At 53.7% G+C, this 20,416-nt stretch overlaps 3 protein-coding genes across 3 annotated transcripts; 2 read left to right on the forward strand and 1 right to left on the reverse strand.

The window, feature by feature from the left end:
• The first annotated feature begins 2,396 nt into the window (after positions 1–2,396).
• On the forward strand, positions 2,397–4,640 carry C18H22orf15 (chromosome 18 C22orf15 homolog). The gene is made up of 6 exons (XM_032888864.1): positions 2,397–2,485; positions 2,853–2,939; positions 3,025–3,147; positions 3,384–3,458; positions 3,533–3,699; positions 4,018–4,640. Exons 1-5 carry the CDS (start codon positions 2,434–2,436, stop codon positions 3,670–3,672), a joined length of 477 nt encoding a protein of 158 aa, XP_032744755.1. The 5' UTR covers positions 2,397–2,433; the 3' UTR covers positions 3,673–3,699; positions 4,018–4,640.
• Positions 4,610–6,470, reverse strand: Chchd10 (coiled-coil-helix-coiled-coil-helix domain containing 10). Its single transcript, XM_032888863.1, has 4 exons — positions 6,319–6,470; positions 5,891–6,098; positions 4,924–5,071; positions 4,610–4,778 (listed from the first exon to the last, which is right to left on the reverse strand). Exons 1-4 carry the CDS (start codon positions 6,357–6,359, stop codon positions 4,759–4,761), a joined length of 417 nt encoding a protein of 138 aa, XP_032744754.1. The 5' UTR covers positions 6,360–6,470; the 3' UTR covers positions 4,610–4,758.
• A 3,284-nt stretch (positions 6,471–9,754) lies between these two features.
• Mmp11 (matrix metallopeptidase 11) lies at positions 9,755–18,691 on the forward strand. The gene is made up of 8 exons (XM_032888247.1): positions 9,755–9,883; positions 13,225–13,454; positions 14,411–14,554; positions 14,646–14,776; positions 14,907–15,148; positions 15,259–15,475; positions 16,216–16,473; positions 17,805–18,691. Exons 1-8 carry the CDS (start codon positions 9,764–9,766, stop codon positions 17,936–17,938), a joined length of 1,476 nt encoding a protein of 491 aa, XP_032744138.1. The 5' UTR covers positions 9,755–9,763; the 3' UTR covers positions 17,939–18,691.
• The last annotated feature ends 1,725 nt before the right edge of the window (positions 18,692–20,416 follow it).

The following is a 20,416-nucleotide window of genomic DNA, read 5'->3' on the forward strand; positions in this document are numbered from 1 at the left end:
AACTAGTATCGAGAAATAACAAGTAGGTAGTCTGGCCAGCTACAGATCTAGGAGGCCCAGAGCCAACCAAAGACAGAAAACAAGACAATGTAAACCGAGTATACACTGGAAAATGCACAAGCACCTTCCTTATAAAGCCGAGCCCACGTTCACACCAGATGACCCTGCGGGTGTTCCCGTGACATTCACAAGAACAAACTGCTCACACGGGCACACAAAGACGCGTAGACAGAAGCCCGTGCTAACTTCATTCATTAGCTCCCCAGATTCCAGAAACAGCAGCCCAGTGAATGGGTCGACAAACTCCTGTACTCCCGGACGACAAGGCGCCCTTCAGGAATAAAAGCGAAGCCGTTATGGAACCCAGAGCCCGTAACCCACAACGGATCAGGTTTCACGAAGAAAGCGTGCACCATGGGGCCGCCTGCAGAGACCAGCAGGAGACGCAGTGATGCCAAGGAGGGGGGGTGATTATGTGAAAGATTCTCTAAAGATGAAGGGGGTTTGGGAGTCTAAGAGAACATTGAGGGAGGGACCCGCATGCTGTCTGTGTGCAGTAAGTAGCTGTGGGGCTGTTCAAGGAGACTTGGAGCAAGAGGAAGCTTTTTTTTTTTTTTTTTTTTTTTTTTTTTTGGTTCTTTTTTTCGGAGCTGGGGACCGAACCCAGGGCCTTGCGCTTCCTAGGCAAGCGCTCTACCACTGAGCTAAATCCCCAACCCAAGAGGAAGCTTTTAAAGATGAGGCGGATTACGTAAGGTATTTTGAAACAATATTCCTTGGCTACAAGGATCCATAACAAGAATGGCCCCAGTCCAAGAATAAACACACAGTTGCTGGGTGGATAACCTTGCGGGAGTATTTCTGTAAGGTCGTGGTGGCCTTTGTGCAAAGATATGGTTGTGGCAGTCTTTTGTGGTTAGCTCTTGTCATTAGACAAACATGTATAAAATCCCTACCAACAGCCACCCAGGTTAGTTAGGGTAGGGTAGGAGGGCAGAATCTAAAGACATTGCTTTTCTTTTCTTTTCTATTTTGTCTGTTTGTTTTTCTCAGACAAGGTTTCTCTGTGTGGTCCTGGCTGTCCTTGAACTCCCTCTGTATTCCACACTGGCCTCAAACTCACAGACATCCGCCTGCTTCCACCTCCTGAGTGCTGGGATTAAAGGCATGCGCCACGGTGGCCGGTGAAGGGCTGTTTTTATTCTCACAATTTCTGGGAGTCACCAATGGAAAAGGGATGATGGAAACGTTCTGCATCCTAGATGTGGTCGTTAAAGACCTGTCGAAACTAGAAAACAGCGCCAGAGAGATGACTCAGTGAGTTAAGGAGATTTCACCAAAGCTGACAACCTGAGTTCAGCCCCCAGGACCCACAGGGTAGAAGGAGATAATCCATAGCATGCATACAAAATCACGTCCATTAAAATAAGTCTGTGTGGGTTGGGGATTTAGCTCAGTGGTAGAGCGCTTGCCTAGCAAGAGCAAGGCCCTGGGTTCGATCCCCAGCTGGGGGGTTGGGGGGATGGGTCCGTGTAACTAATTGTTTCTAACTATAAACACTCCAAAAGGGGAGTGTAAATTCTACCTCCATAAACTGAAGTAAGGAGAGAAGACAGAAAGAAACAAGAACAGAAGAAAAGACTTGGAAGGCTGGGAAGAGAGAAACAAAAGCCAGGCGGGAAGAGGCCCTTGTTAGTGGGGGCTGAAGTGACTGGTGAGGGTGCCCACATCCCTGCAGCCTACACATCCTCTCTCCCTGGTCCCTGAACAGTATCAGGGTATCCTAGTGACTTAGTTAGGGTTTCCATTGCTGTGAAGAGACACCATGACCAAGGCAACTCTTATAAAGGACAACATTTAACTAGGGCTGGTTTACAGGTTCAGAGGTTCAGTCCATTGTCATCAAGGCAGGAGCATGGCAGTATCCAGGCAGGCAGGGCACTGAAGAAGGAGCTGAGAGTTCTACATCTTCATCTAAAGGAAGCCAGGAGCACACTGCCTCTCACGTGGATAGGAGGAGGGTCTCAGAAGCCCACCCCGACAGTGACACACTTCCTCCGACAAGGCCGCTCCCTGGGCCTAGCAGGTTCAAACCACCACACCTAGGGACTTCACTCAGTCTGAAACCTGGGCTGTGGGTCTGACCAGAGCTTCACTTGAAGGCCCGCCTCCTTAGGTCCAGTTACCAGGAGACTGGGAATAAAAGCATTTCCTGCCTAGATGTCTCGGCAGCTCCCACTGTCATGGAGACCACTGGAAGCTGAAGGAGCTGCTGTTGGCACCCAGAAAGCAGCAGAAGAAAGAAGAGGCCAGCGGTCTTGGACTCGCTGGGCCAGTAGGTGAGCAGGAGCCAGGAGCTGAGCAAAGCTCACACACACAGTTCCTCGGTGGGAGCATTGGAGAAAGGAGGAGGAGGAAGAGGTTCAAGGCTCCATGATCTGTCTCCTTCCTTCTGCAGCAATGTTTATCACTGTGATGTTTGGAGGTAAGGAGAGTGTCCCATCCCTGAACACAGGGGCCATACTCAGGAGTTAGCCTCCCTCTACCCTAGAGACCTAGGAAGAAGAGATACAGACTGGGAGGGGGGTGGTTAGTTGAGAAAGCTGTTCTCAAGAGGCAGGGCCAGAGTCTGGGGAGGACTTCAGTTGTGGTCCCCAGCCCGCTACACAGCAGGAGATGGATGGATGAAAAGTCTGCAGTTTGAGCAGCATTTGCCTAGGGTGCCGGGGCCTGAAGCTGAGTCTTAGCCCCATCATCCTAGTGGAGCCGCATCTCTCTGGGTGTGGGAGTAGAAGTTCTCTTAGTTGGAGGAAGCTATGACTCCCACCCACTCATCTCTGCCCCTCCTGTAGCTGGTTGCCAGGAGCTGGTGAATCCCTGGTGTAGCCTGGCAAACTTCACTATGCATCTGAAACGGAAGGCTCGGCTTCCCCGAGAAGGTGAGGAGGAGGGCCAGGGGAGGAAGGGTTGAGGGTCCCGTGCCGCTGGGATACGGCCTCCTCAGCGTCCCCCATGTTTTTCCAGTAGCCATTGCCCTCCTGGCTGAGGACGGACACCTGGTGAAGTTAGAAGAGGTCACCGAGGCCCCTTCCATGGCCTGTTCCCTGCTACAGGAGCAAGGGACCTATGTCCTGGTACAGGTCATTAGTAAGTGGGGCCGGAGACTCTCCATTGCAGCTGTAAGGCACCGTATGGGAGGGACAGCAGGCCACAGACCGACTAAGATCTTGTTTAGCCTCAGTCTTGCCTGAGTCCTGTCCCCAACTGTCCCTATCCGATGCCTGTCCCAACCCTCAGCCTGGGCCAGGAAACTGATACAGAATGAAGGGTACTATGGGGACCAGCAGATGGCCTAGGGTCCTTGTCCTCTCTGTACTCTGTAGAGGGGAAAGATGGGTCCCCCGCTCACTATGAGTCGCTGCTGGACAACCTGGATGACCAGTATCCGGAGTTAGCAGGTGAGTATTAAGATAGGTTTGGGTGGGGACACATCTGCCCAGCTCCCAACGACAGGATTTCCTGGGCCTTCCAGAGGAGCTGCGCTGGCTCTCCGGCTTTCCAACCCCAAGCAATGGTCAGAGAAGACGCCCGGGTATTCGGCGTGGCCACCGGGAACAAGGTCCCTCTTCAAGGTCTCGAAGGGTCACCTCCCTATCAGCTAGAAACCGCTAACTGGAGCCAGAGCTGGGTACAGAAAAGGTAGGGAAAATCCAGGAAGATCCAAAAGGGAGATCCTTTACTGAGAGACAGACATTTGCGCTGGGAGGTACAGCTTTCCCACATCTACACGCCCAGGACAGCAGCCATTGTAACTAGAGATAAACCCCACTGAACTGCTGGAGTATACACATTCTAAAAGCAGAAATGCTCGAGTTTAGGAAGAAGCCGGTACACCGCTCTCCAGCCTAGCGCCCAGTAGGTGCGCAGCGCATAGTTGCTGACTGAACCCAGTGAGCATAGCAACTACATGATGAGGCAGTCCGGAGCTGGGGTCTGAAGGGCCTACGTCCATTCCAGCAGGTCCTATGACCCAGCACACCACAGCCAAGCCGGACTTGGATCCAAGGAGACAGGCCCTGACCTCTGCTTTATGATCTACGGCAAACAGACAGCAATCGGGGAGGACTCCTCTTTCAGAACCTGGCATGACGAAGAAGTTGCATCAGCAAGAAGGGAAAAGGTCACAGACAGGATGTGAGAGCCCCCGCCCTCCCTCATCCCCCATTTGAGTGCAGAGAAAAGGATACAGGGACAAAACAAGAAGAGTGAAGCCTACAGATGTTCCTGTGGGCAGAGACATTAGGCTCCTCTTGAGGGTTCAGGTCCCAGGGGTCACTTGCAAATGCCTCACCCCTCTCCCCACTTAGGAGTCCCCAGAATAATCAATCTGTCCTTTGTTATCCGAGAGGCAGATAATAGGGTTCCTCCCACCCCAGAGGTTCAAGGACAGAAAGCACAGGGTTACATAAGATCCCCCCCCCCACACACACACCTCCTTTCTCCCACCTCCACATTAACCAGGCATAGCACATTAATGAGACAGCCGTCCGCCTATCTCCCCTGATCCCGCCTCCCAGCAGACAGGGCAGTGAGTGGGCACACAGCAGGCTGTGGTCTAAAGTAAACTCTTTTTAATTGAACATTTCTGTCCCCTGTTATTCTGCGGGGTGAGAACTGTCCTTCCTTACGCACAAGGACCGTCTCTTCGCCATCAAACTGTCGGTGAGGGGTTAGGCTACGAGCAAGCCCACAGCCTCTTCAGGGTAGGGAGCTCAGACCTGTGGAGAGAACCACCGCACAGACCGCTGGTCAGTCCGCAGGCACCGGAGGCTCCGCCCCTCCCAGCCCCACGTGCACCAGAACAACCGCAGGCACGGAGGCTCCGCCCCTCCCAGCCCCACGTGCACCAGAACTACCGCTCACCGTGATTGTATTTGCACTGTTTGAGGGCCTCGCTGAAGCCCTCACACAGGGTTAGGTCGCTCTGAGTGGTGGAGCAGTCCAGGAACTGCTTGATCTCATAGGCGCAGGGCCCCATCTGCAGGGGGTGAGAGGCAGGACGGGCAGGGGCCTGGGGAAGAGTAGCTCAGAGTTGGTACCCCAAAATTAAGTGCCAAAGCTGTTGGCTTCCTGCCTCTCCTGATTCCCTATCCCTGGCACCCCAAGGCAGGCCGAGTGACCCAGGACTACATTACCCCTGTCTAGCCTCGGCTGCATCCCTGCACAGGGTGAACCAGCGGCCCTCTAAAAGCCGCTCAACAGATACAGACAGGGCTGTCTTTCTGCCTCAAAATGGACATGTTAGACAGATGCGGGAGGGGTAAGAGAAGGCTCTAGAAAAAGCTGTCCACTACATTGTGTTCAGAGTATAAGCCCTACCCCAAGTTACAGCACCTTCCTGGCTCAGTCACATGGATTCTCCTAACCCAGGGCTCGCACTGCTACCAACATTTGGATTAGGCTCAAGATTGGTGGGGAGTGGCAGAGCCTTTGTGGGGCACAGGTCACCAGGGAACAGATGTCATGAGACAGGCTGGGCTTTGGTGAAAACAAGGACTTGGGAAATATTGTATCTCTCCCTGCTCCTCTAGGGTCAGGCGTCGTCCTTGGACAAGTCTTTGTGCCTGATCTGAGCTCAGTGTTCTCCCTCTTAAAAGATCTAGCGGGAGTCAGTCTCTGACCATCAGATATTTTGCCTTCAAATGAGGGTTAGGGCGAGCTTTCTAACGAGTGACAGTAAATTTAAGGACCATGAGGGTTAGGACCCTCAAAATCCTGGGCCTGAGGCAACTCTGAATATATTGGGTCACTCCTCATTGGACACTTAAGCAGTCCCTTAGGCAACCATGAGTCAATCCTGCCTCTGTCTCTCTTGAGTCCTCCCGCCTACCTGCTGGACCGCAGGCTGGGCAGGCTCTGAGCTTCCCCCACTGAAGGCACTGGTCAGGGCGCTACCCACGACATGCCCTACAGCTGAGCCCACAGCTACGCCTGCGGCGGTGGATGCCATCTGAGCCATAAGACCGGGCTGTCCCGAGGTGGCAGGTGCGGGGGCGGGGGCTGAGGGTGGTGGGTGCGCAGGAGGATGGGCTGGGCGGCTGCAGGAAGCAAGAGGAGAGAAGCAAGGTTAATGCTTCGGGAACAAACCCCTTTACTCCAGGGACCAGGGCGACCCTCGCCTTAGATTCGCGCTTCTGTGTCCCCGTCCTCCCCCAGCCAACATGGCGCAGCAGACTCCAAGGTCATTCTGCGGACGCCCTTGGGAGAGTACCCACGCTTCCCTCACCCGTCCCCACGGGGTCCCTGTCCCCTTCACACCTGGCCGGCCTGGCAGCCGCACTGCGGCTTCCTCGTGGCATGACAGCGGTGGGATCAAGATGGAGATGAGTAAGAAGCGTGGACCGTGGCAGACGCTCGGTGCGGAGAACTAACGCGGCAGCGTCCGGAGAGTCAGGTGAAATGGGCGGGATCTGAGGCGGGGCCTCCGGGAACGCCCCCACAACTGGGCGGGGCCTAAGCTCGCCCTTCCAGTAACCTCCTGGATTTAGAGCTCCTGAGCCATCCTAATGCAGGGCGGAGCTACTAGAGTCCTAGGGACTCCGTTGAGCTTTGGAAAACGGAAGGCAGGGGCAGCGAGGGCAGGTCTTTCTGTTCGGACCATCGCAGAACCCAGACAGTGGAATAGGGGTTTGCCAGAAGCCAAGGAGAGAAAAAAGAGGCCCAGAGACCACCAGAGAAGGAAATGGAGATGCCAGGCCAGGCTGTGCTCTCTGAGTCCCATCACAAGACAGAATTTGACAGTAACCGTCCCAGGATCCACCAAAGGCCTTTCCTTTCCCTGTCCTCTGGAACTCGATTTTTACAGTCTTTTCCTCAGAGACCTTTGGCTGGAATCATGTCAAAACCTCTAGAGAGAAAAAAGGTTTAAAGATCCGGATGGTGGTAGCACACACCTGTAACCCCAGCACTTGGGGGAGCATGGGTAGGTGGATCTGGTGTGTTCCTGGCCGGCCTGGTCTACAGACCGAGTTCCAGGGCTACACAGAATTGACTCCCACAAAACAAAACAAAATAAAACAAAGAATAATAACCTTTGGCCAGAGTAGAGCAGGCACAGAGGTGCCTCGACTTCTCTCTCCTCTTCTGTAGCCTTTACTGTGACAATAGAGCTCGCCTGACACGAAAATTCAAAAGCCTCAGGAACAGCGAGTCCAGACTATTTAAAACCACGCATCGTCCACTCTGGTGTCCCAAACCTGGTTTCTTTCAGCAGCCTCTGCAGCAGGCTTCTTTCACTAAGACTTCAGCTCTCTTCCTGACGTAGAATCACCACCTACCTGCAGAGTAGACTTTCAGGTGAGGCGAGTAGGTAAAAGACAAGCTACTCTTTCCTCAAAACGTGCTAGGCTCCCTCTAGACCCCCCACACTCGTTTGTGTTTTTGGTTTCTGCTTACGTGGTATCCAGTGGGCAAGTGGTAACATTTTTGCAGCTTCGACTCCTTCTGTGGGCCTCAGTGGCTCGCCCACCTGGATAAATTTATCCTTCTGCCCTTTCAGATCCTCTACTAGGTGGGCTAATGTGGGGCAATGTGGGGGGTTGGGGTGGTCGCTCTGTCTGGTAAGCTATAAGTTCTTCAAAACAGGGTCACGTATCCCTGGCAACACTGAAGGCTTTTTAGGTTGCACAAATAAATGATCTAGGGTTTGGGGGCTGTTTTGTTGAGACAGAGTCTTTATCTAGTCTGGCTGTCCTGGAACTCACTCTGTAGACCAGGCTCACAGAGATCCACCTGTCACTGTCTCCCAAATGTCAGGATGAAAGGCATTCGTCATTGCATCCAATAAACAGTTTGTTTTTAAAATGCTATACTTTTATACAGGCCAGAAAATTTATGAGAGCCAGGTGATGGGGGTGCACTCCCTTAATAGAGACAGATCTCTGAGTATGAGACTAGCCTGTTCTACAGAGTGAGTACCGGGACTACATAGAGAAACCCTCTCTTATGTGTGTGTGTGTGTGTTGGGGACGGGGAAACATGAGTACCTCATCCATTTTATGATTCCTTGACCAACACTGCTGAGATGAGGCTGAACCAGACCTTGAATTTCTAGATATGACGATACAAGCTTGAAATCCTACCAGTCAGATAAGCTAAGAGAGGAGTCTTGAACTGGAGGTCTGCCTGGGCTACATGTATGCATAGAAGACTGTCATGAAAGAAAGGAGGCGTGGGGAGGGTGGGAAGGGAGGAGGGACGACAGGAAGAAATGGCAGCCTTAAAAAGGTGAAGCTTGGGGTTGGGGATTTAGTAGCTCAGTGGTAGAGCGCTTGCCTAGCAAGCGTAAGGCCCTGTTCGGTCCCCAGCTTGGGGTGGGGGTGGGGGGGAGGAGGTGAAGCTTTGGGCTGGAGAGATGGCTCAGTGGTTAAGAGCACTGACTGCTCTTCCAGAGGTCCTGAGTTCAATTCAATTCCCAGGAACCACATGGTGGCTCACAACCATCTGTAAAGGGGTCTGATGCCCTCTTCTGGTGTGTCTGAGGACAGCTACACTGTACTCGTTTTTATAATAAATAAATCTTTTTTTTTTAAAGGAGAGGCTTTTTTTTTTTTTTTTTTTGGTTCTTTTTTTTGAGCTGGGGACCGAACCCAGGGCCTTGCGCTTCCTAGGCAAGCGCTCTACCACTGAGCTAAATCCCCAACCCCAAGGAGAGGCTTTTTAAAAGATTACAGATGGCCAAGTAAAACTCACCACTCTGTGCCCTGCACCTTTCAGCGGCTCAGGGCGGTACTGGTCCACCAGAATTCAGCAGAGAAAAGAAGGCCTGGCAGGAGAGGCCTGCAATGCCCAGTAGAGATGTTGTCATCCAAGAGGGTACCCTGCCCAGTTGGACACCCCCTGCAGAGATTAGTTAAACTGTTTTCAGCACGCGGATCTCCCTCTCAGCTCTATTGCTGTCCATGTTTCAGACGGCTGAGCATGACTGGTCAGGAAAAGCCTGTTGGCTAGTATGCCCCCTGGCCAGGGAACAACCTGAGATTCCAATGTCCGACTCTTGACTCAAACATCCCTGCTCCTCTCCTCCCAGTCATCTGTCTGCTAGTACAGAAAAGTCTGGCCCCTCCCTCCAAGATCCTCGCTGACTGTCTCGCTGACCAGTGTGCGCCAAGTGTCCGTGGAGGTCAGAAGAAGGCATCGGACCCTAGGATAGCCACCCTGTGGGGGGTAGGATCCGGACCTGGGGTTTCTCTGCAAGAGCAACAAGTGCTTCCAACCACCGATCTTTCTATACGCGTCTTCCTAGACGCGTCTCTGTTTTGTTTTAAGGTGTGAGGCTGGTCAACTTCTACCTCAGTTCCCCCCTCCCTGCCCCCCGAGGTCACATTTCAATATCGCGCTCCTTGCGGGAGCTATTGTACCACCTTCCTGTTAGCTAGGGCTGTTTGGATTGGGGATCCGACCACCTGCCACAGGCTAAAAGAAGTCAAGTCACCACGGAGACCTGTAGGAGGATGAGACTTATGAAGTGGGCTTGGAAGAGCAGAATTGTGCTCTCCCGGGCTCTCACTAGTTCTAAGGGATCCAGCCCCTCCGGGCACTCCTCCCTAACCCGGACGGCTGTTGCAGGCCGGTGGAGTTTAGAACAAAAGGCAGGGGAAGGCGGGGCGGTGGGGGTGCGGTCCGGGCGCCGGCGGGGGCGGGGCGAATGCTATAAGGGGCTGTGGCCCAGCCTGGCCCAGCAGGCCCAGCAGCCCCGGGGCGGATGGCACGGGCCGCCTGTCTCCTCCGCGCGATCTCGCGCGCCCTCCTGCTCCCGCTTCCTCTGCTGCTCCTGTTGCTGCTGCTCTTGCCGCCGCAGCTGATGGCCCGGGCCAGGCCACCGGTGAGTGCCCGCCACTCCTCCCCGAGGGAGGGCTAGGCACGCGGGCTGGGCCCACTGGCTGAGCTTGACCCACCGAGCGCCCTGCACCTCAGTGCAGTCGATCCCCGAAATGCCTTCTGGGTCTCTCTGAACATGCTAATGAGCTTCCCAGTCTCTGGCGACGTGCAAGTGGCGCGCGTATGCGGCTGGTGAGGCGCGACTCTGCGCTGGACTCAGTTTGGGGACCGGCTTCTCCAGCCCCAGCTAGGGATGCTGGAGTGTGTGTTGATAGAGGTAGCAGAGGGAGTGGATGCCAGGGCCCCTTGTTCATCACAGGAATGAAGCAAAGCAAGTCCGGGGGGAGGGGGTAAAAAGGGGCGGCCTCCGGGAGTGTGGTTCCAGTGAGCACCCCTGCAAGGTGTGTACGATGGATGGAGAATATAGGAAGGAGAAAATGGGGCCCAAGTTGCGAGAGGTACCTCAACCTTCAGGAGGCAAGTCTGGGAGACTTGAGAGCCGACAGAAAATGCACCTGAGGAGACTGTGTGTGAGAGCATCAGGTGGCAGTCAGAATCAAAGGGGGCTCTGAAACTGCGTGCTGTAGCCTTTCGGGGAACAAAAGCACAAAGGGGGGGGAGGAAAGGGGGCGCAAAGAGGCAAAGGGGGAGAAGAGGATCGAGGGGCTCACAGCCTGTGTGTCCCAAAGACTGCATCCTTCTTCCAGCCTGGTCTCTCAGGCACCTGTCTGAGTAGTGACTGGACTGAGGCTGCAGCTGGGACCACTACGGATCTACAATGCCCACTGGTTACCCTGCCCTCGGTGGCCAGCTGAGGCAGCCAGCCAGCTCAAGGAATGATGGGAGGAAGCTATGACAGGCAGGTGTCCCAGGACTGGTCCCTCGTTCCAGCCATGCTGGTCCATCTGCCAGTTTTGCCGCACACTGGGCTCGGAAGCAAAGGAGTTTGGAAAAGGGAGTGGGGATCGTGGATCAGGACCTGCTCAAGTAAAGTATGGAGTGCCCTGCCCTAGAGCTTGGAGCAGAGTGGTTAATCCGCGCCCCCCTCCCCCGCCCCCCACCGCCAACACATAAGCCATCGATTGAACTCAGGCATTGGGGAATTGCACTTCCCCTGACTTCTTAATAAGGGAACAAAGCAGGAAGGAGCATCGGTACCTCCTGTTGTGCATTTAGGATTGAAAAAACCGAGGCAAGCCATTCTGCTTGCTTATACAGGGCTCAGGGACAAGACTGGGATGGGGTCTGAGTGGAGGATCTGTCACACTATGGATGCAAAGAGAGGGTCGGTCACCTCTAACGCTTTTATCCCTAGACTGCCATCAGCCGGGCCAAAAGAGCTCGGTAAATATTTATTCGCCCCATCCCCCGCTCCACAAGCTAGCGGCCAGAGACCTCCCCTCCTTTCTGGAGCCAGCAGGGATGGGTGGGAGAAGGGGTTAGGCAGAAGCACAGGGTGGTCCGTGCACCAGTGAGGTTTTGGGCTGTTTCCTTGACTTCTCTGCTGTCTGCTGTCTCCTCACAGCCTAGCCGAGTGACTCCCTACTGACCAGTTTTCATTCCCGTTAGACTGAAAGCGAATTGAGACCAGCAGCCTGGTCTTCCCCAGTGGTTTCCTAGTCTGGGACCCTTTCTTAACTACCTTCCACTAGGTTCCTCCCACGGTCTGGACTGGGAGTTACTCCTAGGGACTGACCTTGAGCGTCTGAGATATGTCCTGCCGGGAGACTGGGTCAGCCAAGAGTCCCTTGAGTGCGTCTGAGGCTGTGGATTGGCAGCTGCCAGGCCAGAGAGGGTGGGGCAGAGTGAGTCAGGTCTCTCCCAGGGGGACAGGCCAGAGGAAGGCTGCTAGCTGAGAAAGAGAGAATGCACTAGAAACGTAAATGCTGCTTAGGAATGTGCAATCTTGGAGGGGAGCCAAGTCGGGGTAAGTTCTGAGGAGAGGCGGTAAGCCCCAGGGCTGAGCCCAGCTCTTGTCTGGCTTGCTGTGTGATCCCGGGTGAGGTCTTTAACCTCTCTGGACTCTGATTCGTGTTCTGGGGTGTTGTGGATTTGGGATAAAATTAGACTAATAACCGTTCCCCAAACTCTCACTGGCTATAGATGAGACCAGGGGTTCTCTGAGCTCACCAGTATAGCCCATTAAATCCTAGTAGTCCCGGGAGCACTGGGGTTGGGAAGAGGGGATTCCTGGGAGGACTGAGGTTGGGAAGAGGGGATTCCCAAGTGCGGGAGGGAGGGCAGGGCTTAAGCAGTGAAGTGTGAATTCCATTGACTAGAATTCAGCTTTCAGAAGCTCAGAGCTCCTGGCCATGACCTTGCTGCCTCGTGGAGTGGGGAGGGATGTGGAAGGGACCATGGTGGAGATGGCAAGGATTTTCAGGTCCATTGTCTTTCCTCCTTTCCTCATGGCTGCTCTACCAGCTTTAGTGGGTGTCAGAGAAGAGGGACCTTTGAGCTAGAAAAGGCTTTGGGGGATGACAGCACCCTGCCGTTCTTCGAGAGGGTCACTGACTCCCCCTGGTAGAGTTGGGAAGAGGAATCTGTGGCCGGTCATACGGAACCTGGTCCACATCTTCACTGTGACACTAAGGGGGGTCCCCAGGTAAAGTTTCAGGATTACCTGTGCAAATTACCTGGGAGGCACCCGGTGCTTTGTAATTTTTCCAGAAATGGAGAATTGGAACCACTTCCCTGGAGGGAGAACAGAGGGAGGGTGTGCCATCTGTGGCCCTGAGACATGGTCAGGGTGGGAACTGGTTGTCCCTCCGTGCGTTAAAGGGACTGGAGGTTGCAGATCTGGCAGGATGTCTCTACTAGAACTGGGGCCTCAGATGGGTGGCATGTGTCTCAGAGGCAGGGCCCAAGTGCAGTGTGCCCTGAATTCAATGGCCAGCATCCCACATACGCCATAAAAGAAACCTCGGTTACTTGGTGCCCAAAGGAACCCGGGCTAAACGTTCAACGCGTATCACCTCGGGTTCTCATAGCAACACTTATGGGGAGTCTCATCCCCATTTGTGAGGTAAGGAAGCCAGGGGCCGTACTGCAGGCTGCATGGAGCCTCTCCATGCTGGGGGAACGTGCTCAGACACTTCCTGGGTATATGTGGAGAATGCAGTTAGGGCTTCATAATCTCATCTTCCCCTAGTTTCAATGGGCTCCCGTCTAGACCTCCTCGGTCAGATCAACAGCCTTGTGCCAGCACATTCTTCAGCGCCTCCATTTGCCCAGCAATCCAATGGGGCTGGGTTAAGCTTGCTGTGCTAAAGAACTACATCTCAACCCCTAGGCCCTGGAGATCTGAAGTCTGACTCGATTCTTGCATTGTCTTTTCTTGCCCAGGAGAGTCACCGTCACCGCCCTGTGAAGAGAGGGCCTCAGCTCCTGCCCGCAGCTCTGCCTAATAGCTTGACATCTGTCCCCGCCTCCCATTGGGTCCCTGGTCCTGCTAGTAGCTCCAGACCTCTGCGATGTGGTGTGCCTGACCCGCCGGATGTACTGAACGCCCGAAACCGGCAGAAGCGCTTCGTACTGTCGGGAGGGCGCTGGGAGAAGACAGACCTCACTTATAGGTAGGGACCAGAAGGCAGGGGACTGTATGTTATCCTTAGCCTTTATCCTGAGGTGCCCAAGACCTCATTCACACCGCGCGCAGACCTGCATGCCCACTGACTCTCCTCCCCTCAGCCATCCATGAACCTGGAACCTTAGTCTAGACACACACAGAGATTATGTTCTCTGGTAGCCGAAAGAGCCTGGGGGAAGATTTCACCCAGGGTTTTTTTTTTTTTTTTTTCCTTCGGAGCTGGGGATCGAACCCAGCGCCTTGAGCCTGCTAGGCAAGCGCTCTACCGCTGAGCTAAATCCCCAACCCCTCACCCAGGTTTTAGTAGAGAGTCCAGGCCTGGGTCCTGTAGTGAATAGGACAGAGAAAGCCACGGCTCTGGTAGTTTGCTCAACTCCACCATAACAACTCGGGCCTTTTGTGGGTGGACACAAGTAATGGTGGGCTACTTGTTGGTGACATAGGAGGTCCCTCAGCAGGTGGCGAGGAAGCTGAGGAGCAGTGGTCTAGGGTCACATGACACTGGAGGTGAGTTAGAGGTGCACAATTTTTGAACAAGTTCCTCACGGTGAGTTGTCAGGTCTTGGGATCCCTGGCCCTGCATCCATCCCACTCAGTGTATCTATCTAAACAGACCCAACCCATACAAAAGTGAACCCACACGTCCAGAAACAGCTCCCTGAACTCGAGACCCAGGACGCGCCTGGCCCCAGCCCTGAGTACACACACTCACTGATCATCCAGAGGCCAACATTTCTTTCTTGGGGGGGAGGTGGTGAGTCAGGCTTTCACATAATAGCCAAGACGGCCTCAAACTCACAGACATCCTCCTGCCTCAGCTTCCCCAATGCTGGGAAGAAATGTTTGAGTCACTACACTCAGCTCGGGGGGAGGCTTGACTCCTCAAGTCCGTCCTCAGGGGGCTTCCTTACCCCATGCCCAGGCCCCTCCACCTCCCCCCAGGATCCTCCGGTTCCCATGGCAACTTGTAAGGGAGCAGGTGCGGCAGACCGTGGCAGAGGCCCTCCGGGTATGGAGTGAGGTGACTCCGCTCACTTTCACCGAGGTGCACGAGGGACGCGCTGACATCATGATTGACTTCACCAGGTGAGACCCCCCCTCGGCCTGGGACCTTTCTGGGAGCACATTCCATTGTCCGAGGCCTCTCACTGTGTTCTTCCCCACTCCTGCCCCCCAGGTACTGGCATGGGGACAACTTGCCATTCGATGGGCCTGGGGGCATCCTGGCCCATGCCTTCTTCCCTAAGACCCACCGAGAAGGGGATGTACACTTTGACTATGACGAGACTTGGACTATCGGGGACAAGGGTATGTGCTGTAGACCCATCTTCCAGATGAGGCAACTAAGGAGCACTTAAACTGGGGTCTAGAGATCTATCAGGCTACGGGTGGCGAGCGGTGGGGTCCGCCACCTCACTCACCCCCTCCCCCTTTCCAGGCACAGACCTGCTACAAGTGGCAGCTCATGAATTTGGTCATGTTCTGGGCCTGCAACACACCACAGCAGCTAAGGCCCTCATGTCCCCTTTCTACACCTTCCGCTACCCTCTGAGCCTTAGCCCAGATGACCGGAGGGGCATCCAGCACCTCTATGGCCGGCCCCAGCTGACCCCCACCTCCCCGACCCCAACCTTGAGCTCCAGGGCTGGGACAGATACCAATGAGATTGTACTGCAGGAGGTAAGAAGGAGGCGGGTGGGGAAGACAGAGGTGAGACCCCACCCCTGTTCCCTCCTCAGCCCTGCTGGCTCCGGTATATGCTCTATTCCGGCTCCTCTATCCCACCGCAGCCGGAAGTCCCTCCAGATGTCTGTGGGACCTCCTTTGACGCAGTTTCCACCATCCGAGGCGAGCTCTTCTTTTTCAAGGCGGGCTTTGTGTGGAGGCTGCGCAGTGGGCGGCTGCAGCCCGGGTATCCTGCTCTGGCCTCTCGGCACTGGCAGGGACTACCCAGTCCTGTGGATGCAGCTTTTGAGGATGCCCAGGGTCAGATTTGGTTCTTCCAAGGTGAGTGGGGATTGGAAGTCAGCCAGGAATAGTGACAGAGGACTCGGGGACACAGTGGGTAGGGACACGGTGCCCTGAGACTTTCGAGCCAAGAAAGAGTGGGGCTCACTCCTTGGGCACAGCTGAGAGTCTCTGCAGTAGCGCGGACTTGCACACTGCGGCTGCGCGCTGTTATAGTCACCCCCTAAAGCTGCTGCGTGGGGTGGGGCTTTAGCGATGAGGACTTAGGCTCAGAGGCAGAATGACTCACTTAAGGAGTGAAGCTTAGAAAGAGCAGGGCGGGAAACTGATCTAGGCATAGTGACTCTGGAGCCCGTGATTTCAATTCTCATCTGGCAGCGGTGACAACCTAGAACGTTCCAGGTGGCCGGACTTCATAAACTCAAGTGAGGCATGAGAACCCTGTATATTCATTCCAAGGCAGCCAAGGGACCTGAGTTACAGGGGCTGGGACCCCCGGGGTGGTCAGCAGACATCTGCAATGGCCACTCCTCTGTTGACCAGAATAACCTTAATTTGGGCTTCTTGAACCCAAGCTTATCTTTCTCAGCCAAGCTCATCCCAGCTAGTTCTAACATCCCTCTGGGCTAGAGTTGTTGAGACAGCACTTTTGGCCAGCAATGTTCTGCAGACAAAAGAAACAGGCCGAGAGGGTCCCTGATGGTGGCCAGGCAGATCCACAGTGACTGGGTGTGGCAGTGGTGGTTCGGAAGTTCCCGACAGCGTCCCTTCTCCTGCAGGTGCTCAGTACTGGGTATATGACGGTGAGAAGCCAGTCCTAGGCCCCGCACCACTCTCCAAGCTGGGCCTGCAGGGGTCCCCGGTCCATGCTGCCTTGGTCTGGGGTCCTGAGAAGAACAAGATCTACTTCTTCCGAGGTGGAGACTATTGGCGTTTCCACCCCAGAACCCAACGAGTGGACAATCCGGTGCCCCGACGCGCCACCGACTGGCGGGGGGTACCTTCTGAGATCGACGCTGCTTTCCAGGATGCTGAGGGTGAGTTGAGGCTACGGTAACTGGAGGGAAGTGAGTCCCCCACCCCAACCCCGCCCCCCAGGCTCAGATTTCATAAGACCCATAAGATCCTCACAGATCCTCTGTCTAGTGCTGCTGTCTCCCTTCCTGGCAGCCAATCAGTGTTATGCCCCCACCCCCACCCCGGGGTTAAAAATGAAACGGAAGGCCAAAGTGGTACACAGACTTGCCCAGGGCTATTGGCCACAGCCCGTGCCTACCAAGGGTGGACAGTGCTTCAGGCAAGGCACCACACTCCTTACATGTCTGAAGTAGGTCTCAGAACAGCCTTTTTTTTTTTTTTTTTTTTTTCTTTTTTTGAGCTGGGGACCGAACCCAGGGCCTTGCGCTTCCTAGGTGGCGCCTACCACTGAGCTAAATCCCAGCCCCAGCCTTCTGCCATCACGACCGCTCTCTTTTGTTTGAGGCCTGGTCTTACTAGATCCTGGGCTAACCTGGGACTTGCCTTGTAGACCAAGCTGGGCTTGAATTCATAGCAATCTGCTTGGGATGGAAGGTGTACACCACCATGCCTGACCATAACAGCTCTCACTAGGGGTTGGGGATTTAGCTCAGTGGTAGAGCGCTTGCCTAGCAAGAGCAAGGCCCTGAGTTCAGTCCCCAGCTCTGAAAAAAAGAAGAAAAGAAAAATAAAAAACAGCTCTCACTAGCATAGTGTCAGAGGGGCAAGAAGATCACTAAACCATTCATCCGGTAAGGATGAACAATGGTAGAGCCAGGACTCCTATTACCCCCTGCTCCTAGCCACTGAGCCACTGGGCTTACTCCTAAGTGCAGAGAACTCTCTTGCTTGCTATTCTCCCCTGCTTCTGTGCTCCCCAACCCTGGGCCTCACTGGGAGAACTACTTGGAGTAGCCTCAAGCTCTGTATCTCTGGCATTGCCTTGTGTGGTGTGGGAGTAAGGGGGAGCTTGGTAACAGGAACAGTATTTCCTTTTCTGACAGATAAAAATTGAGTGTCCCAGTCCCTACTGGACCTGGGGCAGACAGAAAGGTCCCCAGGAAGGAAAGGAGGTTGTTGAAAAGCCAGCTCTGGAGCCTGCAACTTAATCTATTTTGAAGGCAGGGTCTCTTGTAGTCCAGGCTAGCTTCAAACTCAGTGTGTAGCCAAGGATGCTCTTGCCTCTGCCTTCTGATTGCAGGGAGTGCGAACACGAAGCTACTACCATGCCTAGCTTGGCAGATTCCCAAAATTCACTAGTGACCCAAGCCTGCATGGTGTCTGCCCGTACCCAGCCTGACGGGTTTGCGCAGAGCTTAGTATCCACTGACTGACTTCCTTCTCTCTTCAGGCTATGCCTACTTCCTTCGTGGCCATCTCTACTGGAAGTTTGACCCTGTGAAGGTGAAAGTCCTTGAAAGTTTCCCTCGCCCCATAGGTCCCGACTTCTTTGACTGTGCAGAGCCTGCCAACACTTTCCGCTGACGACACCTCAGATGCATTCAGGGCACTTATATCATTAAAGAGAGCCACAGCCATATTTGTGGACCTGGGCTTCAGGCATGGGTCAGACGGGGCCTAGGTCTCCTCAGGGGAGTGGGTTGGGGTGCAGCCACTGTTTGCAGGGAGGACCATGCTGGCCATGGTCACCTGCCAACAACTGTCTCAGAGAAGGCAAAGGCTTTGACATTACTTAAAAATAAGGGAGGTCTTGGGCTGACAATATGTCAGCTACCAGTAATCCACAGTCAACTTGACTGCCAAGCCTCCATCTCTGTCCCACAAAGAACCCCCCATGGGAATTCAGGAACCACAGTGTCTTCATTCTGTTTCTGTAACGAGGTCCCTGTTGGTAGTGGTGTTGGTAATGAGATGCCAAGGGTACCATGGTGAGGAGATGCCCAGGATTCCATGCTGCCACAGCTAAGCACCTGGGCCAGCATCTCTCCTGGTTAAGTCGGCTCTGGAGAGATACTGGACTGATTATATTCAGATGAGTGTTTCCTGGAACGTAGGCCAAAAGCTACACAGCCAGCCAGGGAGGCAGCTGCTTCCTCCCAGAGACACTGAGCCTCAGCGGCCTCACATACCTCACAGCCTTGCCCTGGGCCATTTCTCCCTGGGGCCTTCCCTCTTCCCAGCACCGGTGCCTCCCAAAGCCATGTAAATGTGTATACAGTGTATAAAGCCTTTTTTAAGAAAGCCGAGACTGTCATTAAACATGAGTGTTTTCTAAGTGCCTGCCTTGGAGTTTCTCTTTGCAACTTGCAGTCAAGATTTGGGAGTTAGGGGCTGGAGAGATGGCTCAGCGGTTAAGAGCACTGACTGCTCTTCCAGAGGTCCTGAGTTCAAATCCCAGCAACCACATGGTGGTTCACAGCCATCTGTAATGAAATCCGATGTCCTCTTCTGGTGTGTCTGAAGACAGCTACAGTGTACTTATATATAATAAATAAATCTTAACAACAACAAAAAATCCTTTCATTAAAAAAAAAAAAGAATGCTTTAAAAAAAAAAAAAAAGATTGGGAGTTAGGCTAAAGCCTTCATCCCGCCAAGACTGTTTCCCTGGGGCTAGGGCCAACATTTAGTCCCTGAACCAATAGAGGCACACCCACAATGACTTTTTAACTGGCTTCTTGTCTCATTTGTCCCTTGAAGTCATCCTCCAAAGCAGTAGTCATTTTATTGGATCGTGCCTAATTACCTGGGGGAAGGCATGGTCTCATACATCATGTCCTGGAACTCACGGAGGTCTGCCTGCCTATGATTCTGGAGTTCTGGGATTAAAAGTGTGAACCACCATGCCTGGCCCTTAACACTCTGGTTCCTGTGGCTATGAGGACAGTTGGGTAAACTCCTAGTTACCACGGCCTTTCCTAGTTAACATCTCCTTCCTAAGGACCCTAGTCACAACTCTGGTCTCATTAGGCTGACCCTTATGAAACTGGCCAGTTTGTTTTCCACTTTGTATTTATATTTTGCACATTCTCCCCCTCCCATACCCCACTTCCCCTATCTCCCCTCCCTCTCCTGTTAGTCCCTTTGCTCCCATACACAATGTCACTTTTCTTTCATGTTCTGTGTAGTACCTATTTGTCTTTCTCAGACTGGCTTGATTTAATACGATTATCTCCAGTTGCATCCATTTTCCTGAAAACAATTTCGTTTTGGGGGCTGAAAAAATAATTCCGTCGTGTACACACATTTCACTCTTTTTGCTTTATTTTATTTTATTTTTTTCTGAGACAGTTTCTCTACCTACCCCTGGCTGTCCTGAAACTCACTGTGTAGACTTGCCTATAACTCACAGAAATCCTCCTGTCTCTGCCTCCTGAGTGCTGGGGCTAGCCGCGACACCCTGCCTAGATTACATTTTCTTCAACCATTCTTCTACCTAGGCTGGGCTATAACTTAAGCTATTGTAATAGCGCTACAATAAACATTACTTAAACATTTTGGAGTCAAGGCTCTGTTCAACAGAGGGTGGACTGCTTGGACACTTTCCAGAAGCACTGTCTTGCCTCGGGGCTGTTAAGGCCCAAGGCCGGCAGAGGCACAGAACAGGGCTGGGCTTGTGGGTACCAAGCTTGCAGAGGTAAGGAAGGAAGGCAAGTGTCTCTTCCCGGTCACCTGGCACAGCACATAGATCTTTGAATAGTACCAACCTCCATCCAGTACTGTTATTCTTCCCATCCCTACTGCCTCGGGAATAGTGGGCCTGCAGCGGATAGCTAGCTATTCCTAGCGCACCTTCGGGTGGAGAACCTGGCCGGCCTGGGGTCGCCATGCCCACCCAGCCTCCTTCGGGCTTCCAGATGGAGCGGTTCTTCTCCCCGCTTAACACCTCATTTATTCCCTTCATCCCAGGGCGGAGTGCCATCTCAGGCTGTGCCACTAGAAAAGCCACCGCCTGAGTCAGGGCCTCAGTGGCTATTTCTGTCGCTGAGAAGTTTCCCTCCAT

This window comes from Rattus rattus, chromosome 18, assembly GCF_011064425.1.
Source record: "Rattus rattus isolate New Zealand chromosome 18, Rrattus_CSIRO_v1, whole genome shotgun sequence".
NCBI lineage: Eukaryota > Metazoa > Chordata > Mammalia > Rodentia > Muridae > Rattus > Rattus rattus.